This window comes from Pezoporus occidentalis, unplaced genomic scaffold (assembly GCF_034315485.1).
Source record: "Pezoporus occidentalis ecotype Australia unplaced genomic scaffold, CSIRO_AGI_Poc_V1 ctg150, whole genome shotgun sequence".
Taxonomy (NCBI): Eukaryota; Metazoa; Chordata; class Aves; order Psittaciformes; family Psittacidae; genus Pezoporus; species Pezoporus occidentalis.
The window spans coordinates 1046870-1063478 of record NW_026913317.1 but is presented as its reverse complement, the minus strand read 5'-3'; the positions used below and the strand labels follow the sequence as shown (position 1 = coordinate 1063478).

General features: G+C 35.2%; 1 protein-coding gene across 4 annotated transcripts; it reads right to left on the bottom strand.

Moving 5' to 3' along the window:
- Window positions 1–3007: 3007 nt before the first annotated feature.
- On the bottom strand, window positions 3008–14739 carry GCG (glucagon). Of its 4 annotated transcripts, XM_062611049.1 has the most exons (8): window positions 14586–14661; window positions 11599–11676; window positions 9965–10065; window positions 9420–9581; window positions 8561–8614; window positions 6834–6971; window positions 4522–4665; window positions 3008–3503 (listed from the first exon to the last, which is right to left on the bottom strand). In XM_062611049.1, the coding sequence occupies exons 2-8, from the start codon at window positions 11641–11643 to the stop codon at window positions 3479–3481; spliced, it is 669 nt and encodes a 222-aa protein (XP_062467033.1). In that variant the 5' UTR covers window positions 11644–11676; window positions 14586–14661; the 3' UTR covers window positions 3008–3478. The 4 variants fall into 4 exon arrangements, with proteins under 4 accessions (XP_062467033.1, XP_062467034.1, XP_062467036.1 ...); XM_062611050.1 differs by lacking the exon at window positions 11599–11676 and having other exon boundaries at window positions 9965–10067; window positions 14586–14739; XM_062611052.1 differs by lacking the exon at window positions 8561–8614 and having other exon boundaries at window positions 14586–14693.
- Between the last annotated feature and the right edge of the window lie 1870 nt (window positions 14740–16609).

The following is a 16609-nucleotide window of genomic DNA, read 5'->3' as shown; positions in this document are numbered from 1 at the left end:
CATCCCTGCATCTCGAAGTATAAACCAGTCAAGTTATAATCTCAGTCTTGTGATAAATGGAATGATAAAACGTACCTGAAAGTTCCCAAGCTTTTCATAGCCAGGTTACTTGATAATTGATGTTTTGAGAGATTGTATGCAAGGTTTTAATCCTTCTCAGTGGTTAATTCTAAGAAATAATAAAAAAGAAACCTACACTGCCAAATCATATGCTTGACTTCTGCTAGTTTCAGTGGGCAAACAGTTTTTGGTACTTTTGGAAATCTGAGTTCCTGCGCCTAGATCAGAATGTCTAATAATCTACAGTTCTTCTGACTCTGGTCGTGCCAGAGAGGCTTATGGGACCTAATTCTGTACTCAGAACCACCTGGGTGATCCAGTAGGAGTCAGTTTAGCAGAGTATGTTTTCTATTTAGTTGCAATAGTTCCTGGCAGTAATTCTCTACATCTTGAAAAAAAATCTCAAGTTCCTCCTGTCTGATCAAAATACCCATGGTCTCCAAAATGACTTCAATGGTTGTGCTTGTGGTACTCTGACAGATTGTCTCTTTATGAACCATAAACTGCATGTATGATACATTTACAATATGTTTAAAATAAGATGGAACCCATAACCTAACTCTTTTCTAGATGTAAAACTCGCATCAGGTGCAGAGGGGCATCGCAGCAGTACCATTTTTTATAGCATTCCAGTCAAGACCCCTCATACACACTAGGGCATTTGAGGTTAAAAAGTTATACCAAGTTTGGGTCCTTGACTGGAAGAAAGTTCAATGTTTCTGACGGTGGATGAGACCATAGCCCCATAGGTAATACTGAAACATGCTCCTGAAACATGATTCCCTTAAGCAGTGCTACTTGCTTGCCTTTATTTGCCAAAATCAAATTCAAGCCCCCTTATTCAAGCAGCAGCACCACAGGCAATGCAATCAACATGATAACTGACAGCTGTTGCTCCATTGCCTGAGGACTTTGAAAACCATGTATTATTTAAAAGGAATCTTCAGGCCACTTTTCGTGAATTTCTCTACCAATGTACCATTCATGGATGTAAGGCCTAGAATTATATCTCTCCCTTACCAGACCACAAAATTAAAACTAAGACATAAAATAGCAATTCTCTAGAGGCTTGAATGGTGCAGCTATTCTGCTCTCAGCCTGCAGACATGGGTAGCTATTGTCCAGTAAAGACACTTTTTAAAGAAGTGACTGGTACTTTTTTTTTCCCTATGTTTGTAACATTAACTGAATTTCATGTAGCACGTATAAGAAATATCCAGCACATACCTTGTTTTTGATCCCAAATGGACTTTTTCTGTGATTTCAGGATGTGTAAGTCCTAGTCCTGTTGAGCTAAAACATGTTTGGAACTTCTGGAACATGCTCAACTTCATATCATTTGTGAAGAAAGGGTGTCTTTTAATTCGTGATCTAGATTGGGACTTAGAAAATTAGAGGTTAAATATTTTTGCCGTGTTCCAGAAAAGCTGCATAACTTTGAGAAAGTAATTTATACTCTTCTCTTCCTAAAAGCATGTAATTTGTAAAAATGTGGGAAACCAGTATTTTCATAGCTGACAAAGCCATCTTTAGGAGGTGCTCAAAGGCACTGATGACAGACATCACAAGTAAATGGATTTGTAACGCAGGAAGCCTGTCCTTCATAGCATTAAATATTCTGGACATAATGGAATAAGACATTTTAAAGACAGTTGCTCAAATCTGTGGAAATAGAAGAGTTAACTGTGCCATTTGAGCCTTGACCATGTGGACCCAACTTTGTGTAACTGAAGTTTTTTTTCCATTCTAGAAGCACTTGGAATGAAACCACTGAGTAAAAGTGGGACTAAATAAATAACAGATATGTGTACATTTTTCTCTCCCCCTTTTTAATTTCCAGTGGTATTTTGGATGCTATATTTGGTTTTGTTCTTTTTTAGTGCAAGGTTCTATTGAGTTTTAATTGTTTCAAGTTGGGATGTTAGAACAGCTTTCTGTTGCTGTGGAGAAGCTGTTCTAGATGCCAAGTTGGATATGATCAGCCCTGATCTGAAATCAGAATATTGGTTCTTGTAGCACTTTGGGAGAAGAATCTAATCTTATTTGTCCAGAAATTCTAGACCTCAGTGAAAGTTTCAGATGCCTTTAAAACACAAATGGACAGAGGTGCTAGTTCTTATTCAACAGCACTCCTGCTTCACAGCAACTTCTACTAGGTACTTGCTAAACCCATTGCTTTCACTTAAACCACTTGCTCTTTAGGACCTTTTAATATACACACCTGGCATAATGCTATTCTAGCAAGGGGAGAAAAGGATGTTTGGGTCGTTATCAGAAGGAAAAGGTGTGTAACAGCACCCATGGCTATTTGGGAGCTGTAGCTACTGTCATACACCTGCAAAAACATGCCCTGGCCAGCTGGGAGTATAATAGTTTGGATTGCTGGAAACACTTAAGATGCAAGCCAAATGTTCTGTCACCATAATAAGGCTCAGGCTACAGGAATGTTGTGCTTATAAGTTACTGTACAATGTTGCTGAACACAATACATGGTGAACAAAGCAGTTCCGAGAGGAAGAAGGAAGAAAAGAATACAGTACAGGTTAAAGTGACCCCAGAGCCATTTGAGTTGGCATTACTTGGCAATCTTATGAAATTTGAAGAAATTACATGGCAGTTTCTACTACTATCAAAGTCAAGGCTGTCCTCCTCATTTTGCTGAGAAACCAGAATTTATGCTAGTGAAGAGTACTTGTCTGGGCAGACTTGTTTCCCCCCTCTAGCTTCATCTTATATGATTTCTTTTTTAGCTAAAGATAATTCCAGGTTCACACAGCTCTTTTCTGGGAATCATTATAGAGAAAATGTGACAAAACAAAATGTTGAGTTTGTTTTATCATACCAAACAAACCACTTCCAAGATCTCAGCAACACTAAAATATTAGAGTAAAATGAAACGGAGTGCAAAGAGGCACAAGGAATATACGCATGAAAAGTCAACAGACAAGAAGCTTGAAAAAATTTATTTAAGGCTATCATTTAATATCCTTAAAGCTTAGCCTTTTTATAACAAAGGTTTTAAGAGGGATATTCACTTCTCAGGCATTTGTAACTGCCAGCCCCTTACAAATAACACATACAGTTTATGATTGAATCCTTTGTGTGTAGAAGTCCACTTTTTAGAAAAATAATTTTATCATTAAATATAAATGGAGTTACTTCAGTCCTAATAAATGGAAAATACAAAGATATGGAACTTTCATTTAAAGTTGTTAAGATACTCATTCCTTAGACAGTAGGTTTTCCATATATAAACCTTTGGCAACACTAAACTATAGTACAATTATTTCCTGGCATGCAAGGTGACATAGTTTTGTTACACCAAATGCAAATGACAGAATACAGATTTCAGAATCTCCTAATAACTGGCAGTTGATGCAATGAAGATCTTCATTTGTCCCATTTTTATTCTGCGTTTTTACTGGTATTCTCCCAAAAGGTCCCTGGAAAAAAAAAGCAGCAGCAATTAGGGCATATTATAAACAACCAAAGATTTATGAAATATGTGTGGAACATATTTTTTCTGTTTAAGAGTTAGCAGATGTTAGTTGCACAGACCCCTCAATGCCTCTCTATAATAACAGACTGAAAAAAAATTCCTAAAGGAAAAGCTTTTGGATAGTTTCTAATATATTTTTTTTTTGTAGTTTATTTCAATGATGATCTATTAACACACACAAAAAAGTATTAAAATATTAATAAAACCTGTATTTTAACTATAGTTTCTAAAGGTTTTCTTTTTGAGACAATATTAGTTGTTTCAGATTTCCAAGATCAACTAATTGTTTTGGGTGCTTCAGTAGTAGTCCAAATATGAAAAGTAATTAATTTTTACAGAGTGGATATCCAACATTTTAAAAGATCTGGGCACTCACATGTGCCTTAAGTTGGCATTGAAATGCTTTGTTAATGTTAACAATTCTTAAATATTAAACTGTTCACAGACCTCACATAGAAAATGTTGCTTTGCTAAGAGCTTTTGCCTATACACAGGCACACTAAAGCAGAGTTCTTAATTAGTTATCTTTCAGGAACTCAGGTTACAGTACCCCATTGACAATCCACAATTTAAGCCAATGTTTTATATCAAAGTCTTTAAAAAATAATCAATTTGGTGTAATTTTACCCATAAATATTCCTTGATTTCATAATGCCCATGCAAAGGAGAGTTTTATTTTTCAGTAATTTAATATGACCTTACTTCTGGTAATATTCAGTGGCAAACCTCTCCTGAAGTTACACAGGAAATTATTATATAGGTTCACCACTGATGGAAAACGCAAGTTATATTTGGAATGAGTTCTGTGTCTTATCCTTGTTAAGCACTGTCTGTAATAAAGTTTGTAACACAGTTAGATACTATGTCAATAGTTTAGAGAAAAATTAGCAGTACTTTCTCTATGTGTGACAAATACATTTAAACCCACAATATATTATGAATGACAATCAAAATTTAGGTACCTTTGGGTAACTTTTGCATTAATCAGCCATTTTAGGAATTCTTTGGCAGCCATGTCATCAAGGACTTTGTTGATATCACTTGTGAAAGTGCCGTCTGCATGTCTTCGGCCCATTTCTTCAGCCACAAGAGCTTTTTCTGGGAAACTTCAAAGGGAAGAAATTATCAAACAATTTGCATATCGAAATAAAGAAACTGTTTAAAAGGACCTTATGACAGGATTCTAATACACTGCACATTTCCACTGATTTTAAGGAGTTAAGGGTTGAGCCTGATGTTATGGCTCAGTGTAGAATGATGTATATTAGAACATCTTTTGAGGCATTATTTTCATAATAGAATAAAGCATGGAAGTCTCCCTTTACTGTATGAGGACTTCAGGTGAGTCTAAATTCCTCTCTTGCATTTCTGAAAAAGCCATACATGCAAAAATATATGTGTCTGAAATGCCTATGCCAATGCAAAAATGTATGTGTCTTAAATGCCTGTGCCAAGCAGACTAAGCATCAATAAAATTCAGAGTATATTTACTAAGAATCATTATTTAAGAAATATCACTATTAAAGCATTATAGTCATTTTCAGACTTTTTTCCATTTTTTTTCTGTTTTAATTGTACTCTAGTCCTAGTTATATACTTAAAATTATACTGCGTAAGTGTTTAGATATTAAGAACAGCAACTTTTTTGGGGGGGTAAAATAACCCAGTTACAACACCAGTATAAAATCTATATGCTGTACAAAAGCATTTTATATTTGGAATCAGATCCTTATTCTTGCTCTATCCTTTTTTTGACCACTGGAAAACCATTATGCCAAGAACCTGATTCAGAAACATTTCTCTCTTGTTTCATCTCATTAAAGATACAAATATTTTAATGGGTTCCATTAAGGTGTGCTGATGCTGAAGCACACTGTGCTCTGGAACCAATGACAGGCAAACTGGTTCTTTTCCTGCAATAATTTCAGGGAAGGCTATATACAAGTTTGACCACAAAAAATACTAAGTATTGGAAAGCAGAAGGATGATCTACATTTAATTGTCTAGGTTTCTGAGTGCAGTTCATCACAGCTAGGTTGTATTTCTGTCTTATGGATACTGAAATACCCTATTTCTGCTTATGAAAATAAAACATGACAGAAAAAGAACTGCAAATCTCAACATCACTATGAAGTGGCACCAGCCTTTCTGTTCTCTCTATATATAGCTGACAGCTGACCTCATTTATTTAACTCTGTGTTTTCAGGAAATCATCATTATTCACAAAAGTTACTTCTACCTATTTAGTTTTCCTTGACTACAACACACAATCTTGTCTTACAGGTTGTATTTTATTGTTGTTATTATTATTATTTTTATATAATGCAAGAGACTTACATAGTACTTTACAGCTGGTAGAATATATGATCAGAGGATGAACTGAAATCCTTGCCCCGAAGAGCTTACAGTCTAAAGGCACAAATAAGTATGGACCAGGTAAAAAGTGAGGAGTGTCATGTGCATGGTGTAGCTTCCAAAATGCAGAGTTGGAGACAGATGAGATTGAAGGCGATGACATTTTAAGTGTAAGACTATCATGAAAAAAGGTGTAAAGCCATGAGTACATGAAGCGAATAGGCTTGAGCAATCTGCAATGAGTATGGGAAGAATAAGATATTAATGAAAGAAACCAGAGACACGGGTAGGTCAAAACTGTGGAGCACTGCACCCAGGAAGCTCTGAACTATAGCAGAAGAAGTAGAGGTGTCTTAAAAAAGAAAATAATTCATAGTTGTAGGAAGTTGTAGTTATTTTCACAGCAGCAACTTGGGGACACTTTGTGGGGCATGGGGAGAGGGAAAAAGTCATCAGTCACTGCTGGGAATGATCAGCAGCGTATGGACTATAGCTGATGACATTGTAAAAATTTCATCTTGGAAATACTACAGGGGAAAAGATGGACTGTGAAAGGGAAAAGAAGAGAAAGTAATTTAAGATGATGCTGACTTGAATCAACTCAGTGATAGATGAAGACTCTAAGCAACCTTATGTGAAGGGGCAAAGGTGGTAGGTAGAGGATGTTAGAGATTTAGTTTTAGATATGTTGACATTTATAACTTTACCTTTTAGACTGTAACAGCATAATGAACAGGTTGTTTTAATCGGTACTGAAACTTAATGTAAAGTGGAAGCCTAACACCCACAGAATATCTTCTTTTACAAAAAAAGAACATGAAGTACAGCAAGAATGATCAAAAATACATCAAGGTTTCATCAGACTTGATTTCTAACCCCAAAAGCAAAGCAAAATTTAGTAATAGGAATGGATTCTTACTCTCTTCTTCCTCGTCCATTCACTAACCAAGCAATGAACTCTTTGGCAGCTTGACCTTCCAAATAAGAGGTGATATCACTGGTATAGGTGCCTTCAGCATGTCTCTCGTATTCAGCATGACGCTTGGAGATTGCATTGCTGAAAGAAGAGCAATACTGTAGGAGCAGGCTGCATGAGGACTTAATTTTTCTTTTAACCTTTATTGAGTTATATTTCTCACCCACCAGACTAGTCTTTCTTATTAGTGAGAGGGTTTTTTTTCGCTTCTCAAATTACTTATTATTTTTTTCTTGGTAATATTACAGTTCTGAGGGCATTGCCTGTGCTGTACAATAGTTTTGTGCAGAGATGCCTGAACTAGTTCTGAACAAATCAAATCAGGTACTGAAAGCAATTATAGCTGCATTGTAATGATCATCTGCTAGATTAATTAGCTATGATCAACAATCTGTATTGTATTATACAGACATACTTTTTGTTATCTCTTGTGTTAACCTAAAAATTTGCATTAAGCCACTCCTACCTTCATCTTCATTATTTCTTAGCCAGTCTGTTGAGACATAATTCCTATCGAATTTACATTTTGAATGTTTTGTGAAAACCCTTTTAATCATCAATCCGGCCAAGTGGTAATCTTGGAACAATGTCAAGCCTATTCACCTTCAGCATAATAGAGAAAGATGATTGGTTTTGCCTTTCCTACACCTCATTGTGCTTCTTCCTCTGGCATAGCGCAAATTATGTCACACTGGCCCTTAGGAAAACAAGCTCCACTTAGAAGTAGATATATAATGGAATATTTTCCAGAAGTAACATTTCTATTTCAGAATTTGCTGATTTCTATCCACTTTTCAGGGGCTCTAGATCTATTATTTTTCTTCTTGGGATTTCACCATTCCTCCTAATTTAGTACCATCTGCACTTTTTATCAGCATGTTAACTAGAGTTGTTTGGAACATTTTAAATGAAACATTAATTTTGTTGAGATATGTTGTTCAATTGAAGCTGAAACATTATTACAGATTTGTTACTGATATTGACAGTGTTTTGAACGGAATGATCTTTGTGATCCAGACTATGGTCTCTGGAATTTCTGACAAAAGGAAGAATTAATACAGGCTTTTCAATCTGGTTAGCAAAAATGTGGGGTTTCTGCCTTATTTGTTTCAAATTTCCAATTCCCACAACCTTCTCCCAAAAACATTGTCAAGAAACAAAATTATGGCCTCCAGCAGGTCTTGCATTCTCCTTTCATGTAATAAGCAGTTTATGCAACATGGGACTGAATGCTTAGGGCTCAGCATGTTTTATCAGCTCCAGCAAATTGGTGCCTGGCCATTTTCCTTTCATTAATCTTCTCACATGCTTTCTTTTCCTCAACAGATTTTTATTTTTTTCTTTTTCCTTCAGCCTTTCCTGTACCAAGTTTTTCTCTTTAGGTTATTCTCAAATCACTTTTATTACTTGAAATGTCCTTTTCTGAAATCTGTTCTCATTGTGTTGTATTCCTTGAAGCCACTGCACATAACTATAGAACACAGGTACAGGAATAAATAACAAAGAGACATTTCCTCTTTCCTTTTAAAAACCAGGTGTCAGATGATGTCTTTGATAGGTATTTCTTAGATTGCGGTAACACTGTAAATAATACTAGTTGTTTTCTTTCTTGTTTAACAGAAAATTATCTCAGAATCTATTTGTGTAACAAGTTGTGGCAACTAGAATACCTTGAGAGTTGGTCCGGGAATTTGTCATTTTCTTTGGCCTCCTGTCCTTGTTGCCTGTAGTGGAATTCCACAATCATTAGATCATTGTTACCAATACATTGCAGAACATGCATAAGCTGATGAGATTTTATTGGTTATTATTTAAATATTATGATAAATGACCATGACTGATAGAGGAAAATTATAAATAATTTCAGGCTTATGAGTTTAAATTAGTACAATACCTAGAAATTGTTACTTTATACTTTAAAGACTCCCTCAGAGATTTAAAAGCATTAATGTCATAGATTTGTTAATTCTGTGGGCAGATCTCTAGAACAGAGTGCATAGACTTACATCTTTTTACATTATTCTTGCTATCAGTTTGGTAGCTTGTGTTTAATCAAAGAGTATTTTAAAAACATGCTAACTCATGCCTTAGGAGTATACTTGTGGCAATGGTAAAATATCCAGTGGTCAACTTAAACCTAAACCTCAGTTTCCTCTTCACAGTGAAACTCCAGGATTAGAGAATCCATAGATAGGAAAGTTTTATTAAGGCCTAATGGCCCAGACCTTTACATGATATTTACATATCTTATTCCTAATGAACTTAAGTCACTGGAACAATCTGTCCTGAATAGGCTGAGATAGTCTTTTTAGATGGTGTAAATTCACAGGTAAAATTCACTCAGTTTATCCAAATCCTTTTGATGATTTTGCACATAATGTTAAAATTATATATAAATTTTCCTTAAGTACTTATTTGAGGATTACACGTGGTCTGTGATAGGAAGTTAAAATCAAGAAATTGAATTCAGCTAGATTTTTAGCTGTGTCTGTATATGGACTTTTACAGCAATGTGACCAAAATGCTTACCCATTTCTTTTAGTGCTCATTAACCATTGCACAAAGTCCTGAGCTCGTCTAGTGTCCAAGTACTTGCTGTAATCACTGGTGAATGTGCCTTGTGAGTGACGTTTCACTTCATTCGGCTGTCTCGATTCATCTAATGGTTCAGACTGGGAAGCTTTGAGTGATCTGTGAAAAGTTTAGTAATTGTTAGTTGTCAATGGTTATAGTACATTCTACAGGTGCGTTGACTTCTCTTAAAAATTCTATTTTAAACTCTCACAAAGTGAAAGCAAGTGACATACTAATCACTAGCTGGCTAGTAAAATGAATTAAGATAGCAGATTTGATACTGCGCAATGAAAAGATCATCTTGGATAACTAAGGCAGCTATTGTTTGTAATACCTGTTTGTAAACTTCTGTGCTATACTTCACAATATTAAAAACTGGTAGTTTAAATATTGTGTAATAGTATAAAAAAAATCTTTAAGTCATAGTATATTTTGCTTAAAACTATAAGAAAACAAAGTTCAGGCCAAGTGTTTCTAGGAGTTTGATCTAAAGAATTTACCTTGATTTCTCCTCTGTATCCTGAAGAGGATTTTGCCAGCTGCCTTGAACTATCATTAAAAGGAGCCCAGCAACAAAATAAATGCTTTTCATTTTCATTGCCTGTCAAAACAGAAATAAGGCAACAAAGAAAAATGTAATCATCTTTACATCTGTCTGAATAAATTACATTGAAAAGAGACATCTTTAATGCTGATCTAAACTTACAGATATTGAGACCCTGTGAGGATGGGGCCTATGTCCAGCGGATGGAGACTGCAGTGCCTTGGGTAGGCATTCAAAAGATACAGTCTCTGTTCTGGCCTGTATTCTAGACTGCAAGGTGAGCTTAGAGCAATTGTATCCTCACTTTTGCAATATGAGGATAAAGGTCTGTATCCCCTTTGCTCTGTGTTCTGCTGATTGCAAACATTAAATCTCTTTCAATAATATTGTTTTTTTTTTTTTTCAAAACTAGGGCATTTGCATTAGTTTTATTTTTTTTCCAGCTCATTCACTAGAGAAAAAACAAAGCAAGTCTTTGTCAAGAATACTGTCACATTAGCTGCTCTGCAGTCTTCTGGCCCTCCACTCTCCTTTTAAAAGTTTGTTTTGAAATAACAAAAATTGCAGTGCTAGGCCTCTAGACTTAATAATGACTTATTGATAAGTTTGATTTCTTATTAAAAAACAAACTACCAAGCCACTCACTGGCTTGTGTTCAGTGCTATGTCGTTTTGCTTCTTGCACTATTGACATAATACTTTTATTTCAGCCTAAGGGCTTCCATTATGGAGCTGCATAGGATATAAAAGATATGGGGTGTATACATCGTATTAATGGTCATAAATCGTACCAGAAAATATTGTATCCCAGATGCAATTCTTACTGTTTCAGGTCATTCTATTGGCTTCGACCATGTAAGAAAAATGGCTACCTTATTATATGTGTTTTCAACATGTGCACTGTAATAACTTGAGTAGTTTCACTGACTTTAATGTGAGATTATTCAGAATAAACTAGAGTATTACAGTCTGTACAAATGCTTTTGTGATCCACAGCCAAGCTGTTACCCCTTACTTGCATTAGCGATTCGTTTATTCGTGCAAGTAGTATGGTTACAGATTTTAGTGAATAGTCACCAATAAGGCATTGTCTAATCCCCTAATTATGTGTGCTACCATTTTCATTATTTAATGTAGTATTATTAGTCTGTTCGCACATAATGCCCTATACGAAAAACTGTTGAAAAAAGAAATGCTATTCATTTTAGGGTCAAGAAACCCTGTGCAAAAGGGACTATGAGCAGCTAATGACTGATATACTCAAAAATATTTTAAATAAACAGGAAATGAGAGGAAATCTACTTACAAAATGCATAGGTTGTTAAATTATTTTGGATCACTTACGTTTATGGAATGGATGTACAGAAAAGGAAGTGAATTTAAAATTTGGGTAGGTACTTTTGACCTTGACAAAGAGGTTGAATATGCCATTCATTCAATGGCAAATGCACATTCATTGAGTGATGAATAGTAAATATTCATTCTAACTATAAAAGCAGTATGGATCACAATATTAATAAGCTGTAAAGCAACAGAAGTTGCAATGAGTTCACATCAGCAAAATGTCACTAGAAATAATTTCATCATGTACTTGGCCTGATACTTGTGTATTTGAAAAAGCCCTTCTGCCATCCATGACACTTTCCTATGGAATTTTATAGTACAGTCTGAAAAACAAAGGGAGATAGAAAACATGAGTGCATTGAAGTAAAGCAGTAGATGGCAAAGTAAGACCCAATCAAAAAGCACCCTCCCCACTTAATGTAATCTCTGCTGAACCCCTCCAGCTCCACTGGAGGAGTTATTGACTGAAATTCAATGATGTATAAAGTAAGGCAGTCTGAGTAAAAACATACCGGTTCTCTATTTTAACGTGTTGTCACAATAGGCTGAATTTAAATACACTGTGGCCTGGAGGAAACTATAAGAAAGTTATGAAGGAATGATGTGTAGGGAAGGTGCAGATTACTTTGTCTTGAGATTTAGAGTTGTCTCTGCACTGAGCAGTGAAAGTGTGTGTGTGTGTATGTGGGGGGGGTGTTTAGGGTAGAGGTGGCCGTAGATGAGCATCACTGGAAAAATAAACTTCTACATCAAAAACCTTACTGCCCTGGTAGTCTGTCCAGCTTCAGAGCAGGTTTTCAAGAAATCTGTTTCTTCTGTCTATTTAAAAATAACTTAGAGTTGGAGCTGCGAAGCTTGACTGTTGGCAGATATTTTACCAATGGTTAGGAAGAGTGCATTGCTTCTGGTACTCTGGTAGGCCTAACTTTTAAAGAAATCTTAATGAATAATATATGTTTTACTAGAATAACTCAGTGGCAGTATCAAAATACTTAAAGCAATCAAAACATATTAATCAAATCTTAAAACAAGGAAAATAAATAATTGAATATATTTTTTGTTGTTGTTTATTGTACTATTAAGCAATGGAATCAATTTCCCTCTCTCCACCAGCAGCCACTGCCAATGTTGCTCGTTTTTTCATCAGTGTGCATGGAGACTCTTTTCTGCCTTCTGTAATGTCTTGATATATGAAATTGTATTCCTACACTTGCGCATATCTTGCTGTAGTACCAAAAAATACTGTAGTGGCCATATAGTTAGTCCTATTATATCCCTAACTGTAGTACCAAACACTGTTTCATTTGGAGCTCTAATTTGGTGGTGCAACACTGACATCCAATGTCTATCCCAAAGAATGCATAATTTCACATTTCATAGGCTTCCAACAATGGAACAAAAGCTCTCTCTGTTCTTTGGGTGATGACACAGCTGTGATTATAAAATGGTTTGATTGTAATGTAGTGACCCCCATGCTAGCTGATATGGCTGCCAATGAATTAATTCAGACACCAAATAAGGTTTGGTTTTTGCACCATAAATAAGTGAATTTGCCCTGATTAACAGTATGTTAGCAATTTGGTCTAATTTACTTAACCTAAAACACTAAATAAAAACAGTTTACAGCTGCCTGTAGCTTTGGTAAACCATGATACAGGTTAGACATAAACCTAAGTCATTGAGGGGGAATGAAAGGAAAAGTCTAGTCATTAATCCAGCCTCCTTATAGTAATACCAGATACCAAAGCTATTATTTTGTGAGAAATTTATAATAAACCAAATTCAAAGCCCACTGTAATCAGTAAACAGATCTTTAGTGATTTCAATATATCATGGATCTAACTCTTATGCCTCAGGCCCATACAGCTTTCAGGTGTGAACAATTCCACTGGCTACTCTATGATTTAAAAATATGTTTAAAATTAAGTGCATGTTCAGCTTCTTTGTAATTTTTTTAAAATCAAAATCTGGGGAGATTACTAAAAAGAAAGATGTATAAATACATTTTTTTTGAAAGCAATACTATTTCAAGAAAGAGAATCCTTATTAATAAAATAAGCATTTTCAAAAGGTATTAAACTTCTGTCAAATATGTTCTTTTAAAAATTAAGAATCAGTTTATTTTCTTCAGTGTTTAGTACTTGCTATTGGTAAACCAAACCAGTATCAGCATTTTTTTGACAAGTTAAAGAAACTACAGTATTTAAAGAAGAAATTGTTATTTTATTCTGAGGAACACAAACATGTTTTGTAGAGAAAAAGACAATCAGCAAAATAATATATGCTTAGTTTATTTTAGCTAATCAGTCACTTCCTGATCAGAAGAAAGATCTTATTTGCTCTACATTATTCAGGTCACCAGTAGATACTGCTAATAAAGTAAATTTCTATCAACATGAAACTGCAAGTTATTTCTAATTGTAAAGAAATCACTTTTTTCAGGTAGATGTATTTTAGATCTAACTTACCTAAGCATGCTATAATGCCTCATGGAAGCTTCTATATAATATAATGCTTCCAGTCTAAGGAGTTCCATAGTAAGATGGAAGACTTAATTAAACTTTGTAAAGTAATCACAGCAACTACTGAAAGGCTTTAATTTTTACTTTTGTGTTATAAAATTTTCCTTTCAGATTTTAGTGCTAAGAAAATAATAGTTGCTTTGAGACAAACTTATCTAAAAGTAGGGCAGTGGAGTGGCATTCTGTAGGGTGATGGAGTGACAATCTATCTTGGACAGTTTTAAATCAGTGACTATACAAACCCACTTAGTTTGTTTGCATTCTGCCAATTTAATCCCTGTTGATTCATATTTAGGCAGTATATATAAGGAGTGAATATTTTTAAACTCATGTTCATTAAACATTTCTAGAGAAGATGCTAAAGGAGATAAAAATACAGAACTCAATAATTTATATATCTCACAATTTAAAATCTTACTACAATGCATGTCTTTCATATTCTTATGGTTAATCTTCCTTTCTTCAATTGCTTCAGCAACCCAAACAGTAGATTTCTCTTTTTTGGATCAGTCTCTGTTGAACTAATTGAATACATTAAAAGATTAAAATGATGATGTCATTAACTCCAAACATCAGTGAGGATAACCAAAGAAGAAAACACCAGTTTGCTGAAAGATCCTGCACCTCTGTTGCAAACTTTGGGCAATACAATTCAGATAATGCACTTAGCCTGCTCAAACAGATTGTACTGGTAGTTCTTATCAATCTTACCTTTTGTACTTTGAAGTGATATGTAGCAGTTGCAGAAAGAGCTGCTACTCTCTCTTCTGGAACTATGACAAGCCTTGAGGATCCTGAGATCTGCCTAGCTGCCTCTTTTGCACAGACTTATATATATACTGTTCAGCTCTAGTAAGCATTATGAGAGTGCATCATTGCTGACAGTTTCCTTGTTCAACTTTAAATAAAAAGTCATCATATTTGCTATTCATTTCGTTTGATAATTTTACAAGCAATTTCACACATTCATTCTGCTTACTTTATGACATCAATGCTAACATGGATTTGCAAAAGGAGTGAGGTAGCTATGTCCAAAGAAATAAATATCAAACAGAAGGGCATTAGGATGACAAACAGTAGGCTTAAGGTGCCTGGAATTAAGGCAGCAATTTCTCCAAATTCTGATTTGACACATTTAACATTTAGAATCCCAGTCCTGTTGATATCAATAGCATCAACTTTTAAATCAATTTTAAATCAAGGTTTATAAATTTAATGCACAGTTAACAATAACCAACATAACTCCCCCAAAGCCCTTGAATGATTCTTCAAGTAATCTCATACAAATATAACGAACATGAAGAGATGTGAAGTACTGCAGTGATGGCTACCCACTATGCAAAGCCTGGCACAGGTCAAATCTAACAAAAATGTCTGATTACCCTTAGATGTAAAATTCCGATTTCGCAAATTCTACTGTATAAAAATTAATGTCCGCTTGAGAATTATATGCCAAACATTCATTATAAATTGAGTTTCATACTACAGATTTATGCAAGACAAGCCTTTTGCTCTAGTCTCCATTCTCTACAAGGACAAAAATATCTAAAAACCAAAACAGATTTGAGCTTTGTGGCTGTGTAGGTTCTATGCAACTATTGTCAGGGTCCTAAACCATTCAGTCATAGGGGCAATTTCATAGCTGTGATGGGGCAGCACTGTTCAGTCATGTGGTGACCACAGGGAGGAGAGATTGACACAAAATTTGTCAATGGTCCTGGCAGATGAAAAAATCTGCCAGTCAGAAATACGGGTCTTTTATCCTGTGTATGAAGCAATAAGTGAGATACCCCCCTTCAAGAAATTCCTGGAGAGGTTTTCCTTTACAGACTTTTTCATACATTTAAAATGCAAAAGGGCACAAACCCTGAAATATTATTATTACATATGTAAGGCAGTCCAGGAGACAGATAAAATATGAAGGACTCCATCCTCAGTCCTGCTCAGTAGAGGAAAGGGTCTGGAATCACAGTGAACATCTCCCTGAATGTTAATGACAGCCTGTGCTCCAGTCTGGTGTGGCCTAAGTTGTGGCAAAAAGCATGCATATTACAACAAACCCTTTTATTTCCCCTAACACTGCTCCATGAAGCCAGCAAAGAATATTCAGTCAGGGAATTTTCTGCTGGCTTACCACAGCCTGATTGGCATAGCGCATATGATGCAATTGAGGCAGCTTGTACATGTAATAATGCTAGTAGTAGAGTGGCAAACAAAATTTAGTGGATCCTTCCTATAGCTCTATCCTAAATTCCTCGCTGTAGTAATACAATATTTGTTTAAGGAAACACTGTCTCACTGCACAGTCCAAAAAATAATTTTTAAATATTTTTTTCTCTTGTGTTAGTGTAATAATTTTTTTTTCTGCTCTTGGATCCATCTACTGAGATTCATGGTGCATTTTTGTCATTTCTATCTATAATGCAAGTGTCTACTAATGCTGCTGCTGAAAACATAAGAGCACAGTTTCTGTTCCTCTCAACATTGACTTCTGTTTGTACCTTCAGTCACTTCTGAGAGCCTTCTTTTGCCTTTTTATTACTTTTTAGTTACTGCTTCTTTTCCACATGGTCTGATCCCTATGTCCTCTTTCTTCCTGCTCTTAATTGTATTTTTCACATCTGTTCAAAGTAATGGGTTCCCAGTCATTGATTGACATAGGCTAAACAAACTTCTATGGGTATTTATCAAACTTGGCTTTTCAGATTTTTTTTTCTCTGAAATGACCAGAATTAC